At 39.3% G+C, this 2,476-nt stretch overlaps 1 protein-coding gene across 1 annotated transcript in view; it reads right to left on the bottom strand.

The window, feature by feature from the left end:
• The window catches only part of LOC111412913 (disease resistance protein RPM1-like), a 2,655-nt gene extending 913 nt beyond the window's left edge, over window positions 1–1,742 (bottom strand). The window contains exon 1 of the mRNA XM_023043779.1: window positions 1–1,742. Coding sequence (XP_022899547.1) covers window positions 1–1,634 — 1,634 coding nt within the window. The 5' untranslated portion in view covers window positions 1,635–1,742.
• Window positions 1,743–2,476: the final 734 nt, after the last annotated feature.

Below are 2,476 nucleotides of genomic sequence, written 5' to 3'. Positions count from 1 at the left end.
CCAGACATTTGAGGATTAAAGTTTTCCCAATGGCCATGGATTGCTAACCGACGAGCGTTTTTGTCCCATAGACCATTGGAATTTTTGCCGACTGTCATCAAGAAACTCTGACGTTTTGCTCTTTCTAGAAGATTCCCCCTGAGAAAGTAATTTATGCGGCAAGATTTTATGTTTCCATTCTCTTTACGCTTCACCACTCGGATCAAGTTTTTGTTGGCAAGTTCCTTTAGGTAGCCTTGAGCAACTTGTTCCACTGTTTGTCCTCCTTTTTCATTCACGAAACCTTCCACTATCCATAGGCGAATCAAGGAGTTATACTTTATCAAGTAATATTCTGGATATATGGCCATATATAACAAACAGTATTTTAGATGGTAAGGCAAATCATTGAAGCTAAGCAGCAAGATCGTATTAAGTGTTTTAGTGCCTTCCATTTCAGCTCCAAGACTTTGATAAACCGTCTCCCATTCCGATCTGCTGCTCTTTGTGGCCAGAGTTCCACCAACAGACTTGATAGCAAGCGGCAGCCCACCACATCTCTCTAAGATATTATTAGTAATTTCCTCCAGATTGGAAGGACACGGTCTCCCTTGAAACGCCTTTTGACAAAACAGTGTCAAAGATTGCTCTTGAGTCAGGGGATGCAGCCTATATATATTCTCTTCCATTTCACTAGAATAGGAAGCTACAGCATTATCACGTGTTGTTACAATTAAACGACTGCCATTAGAGTTGTCAGGAAATGCACTTTTAATAGCGTCCCATTCTAGGGTGCTCCGTACATCGTCAAATACAATCACATACCTTGTTTTTCGTAAGAATCGGTAAATCCCCGCCTTCAGATGATTTTTATTCTTGGTGTTCATTTCAGGAGGGACTGCTCCCTTGGTTTCACGATAGAGTTGCTTAACCAAGTCCTCTAAAAGCTCTTCAATATTTGTTTTGTCGGAAAGGGCTTGAGGGACAGCTACGCAAGCGTGACTTTTGAAGCTCTTCTTCACTGCTGGATCATCATACACTTTCTTAACAAGAGCTGATTTCCCCACACCTACCGTTCCTACCACTGAAATTACACGCAGATCTAAACCACCTTCCATGACCAATCTCATTAACTCGCTTTTAGGTCCCTCAATTCCCACAAGATCAGCTTCTTCCCAAAGGGCATCACATCTAGTATCATTTGCAAGGTCAATGCTGGCATCAACATTTGAATTTGAACCTCCTGGAAGATCAATATATCTCTGACATCCGTCTTTAATACTGTTGACACGAGTATTAATGCTTTTGATATCAGAAAAAATCTCAGAAAGGAATCTTATATTTAGGGCGCAATTTAAAAAATTATGAACAGTATTGGACCACCCACTGCCCTTATTTTTCTTCATCACGAGTACAAATCTGTCGAGAACATCTTCAGTGTCGTATGCAACATTGCGAACTTCTTTGACCCAATTTTCCTTCCTCTCGTCCCTATCCCCCATGACACTATCAGCATCTTTGAGAAATGCCGTCATTCGATCCAACTCATATCTGATGTTCTCAACCTCGGCCTCAGCTTCTCCCGCCTCTCGCAGCTTTTCCTGTAGTATTGGTAGTGTGTTTCGTACAGCAAAAGAAATTACCACGTCGGCCATTTCACTTCTTTTTATCAAATTTTCTAGTTTGCAAGTTATGCTAGCAGATTGATGGTCCTCACAGCATTTATAAACTTCATCAAGTCTCCCTTCGCATTGAAACCTTGTATCCCATTAAGGAGACAAGGAGAGAATCTGTTAAGATTTGGGGTCCATCTTAATAAGGTGAGTCAACCCATAAATTTCAAGATTGGTGTGATCAAATGAGCCATCATCTTATCACACCATCTTGAGGGGGTCTATTAAGGTATTATATCCCACATTGAATAATGATGAAAATAAATACCTATTTATAAAGGATTGGACTTCTCCACTTAATAAGGTTGACCTTATTAAGATGGACCCCAAACTTTAACATGGTATCAGAGCCCATTAAGCCCCAACGAGCGATTCGATCCGATTAAGTCTCTAAAAATGAGCACACGGATTTCAAGATTGGTCTGCTCAAATGAGCCACCATCTTGCGGGGGCATGTTAAGGGAATATAATCCCACATCGGTAAAATATCGAAATAATGACCAATATATAAAGAATTGGGACACTCCTCTTAATAAGGTTGACCTTATTAAGATGGACCTCAAATCTTAACAGAATCCATACAGAGTAAAGATGCTTTGAGACATTTCTTGGAATCTGGTACCCTAGAAAAGACGTAATTAATAATGCAAAGTGAATATTTAGAAATTTAAAAGGGGCGGTATTTGGAATTAGCATTTCATTTTAAAGCCATCTTAGAATTAAAAGTGAATTTGCTTAGAATAGATGCAAATCGAAGAATTAACATCACATTTCAAAGTATTCTCGTATAACCACCGTAAAATTTAAGTATAACTTTAATCAAA

The sequence above is a fragment of the Olea europaea genome, chromosome 16, assembly GCF_002742605.1.
Source record: "Olea europaea var. sylvestris chromosome 16, O_europaea_v1, whole genome shotgun sequence".
NCBI lineage: Eukaryota > Viridiplantae > Streptophyta > Magnoliopsida > Lamiales > Oleaceae > Olea > Olea europaea.
This window is presented reverse-complemented; position numbering and strand designations above follow the sequence as displayed.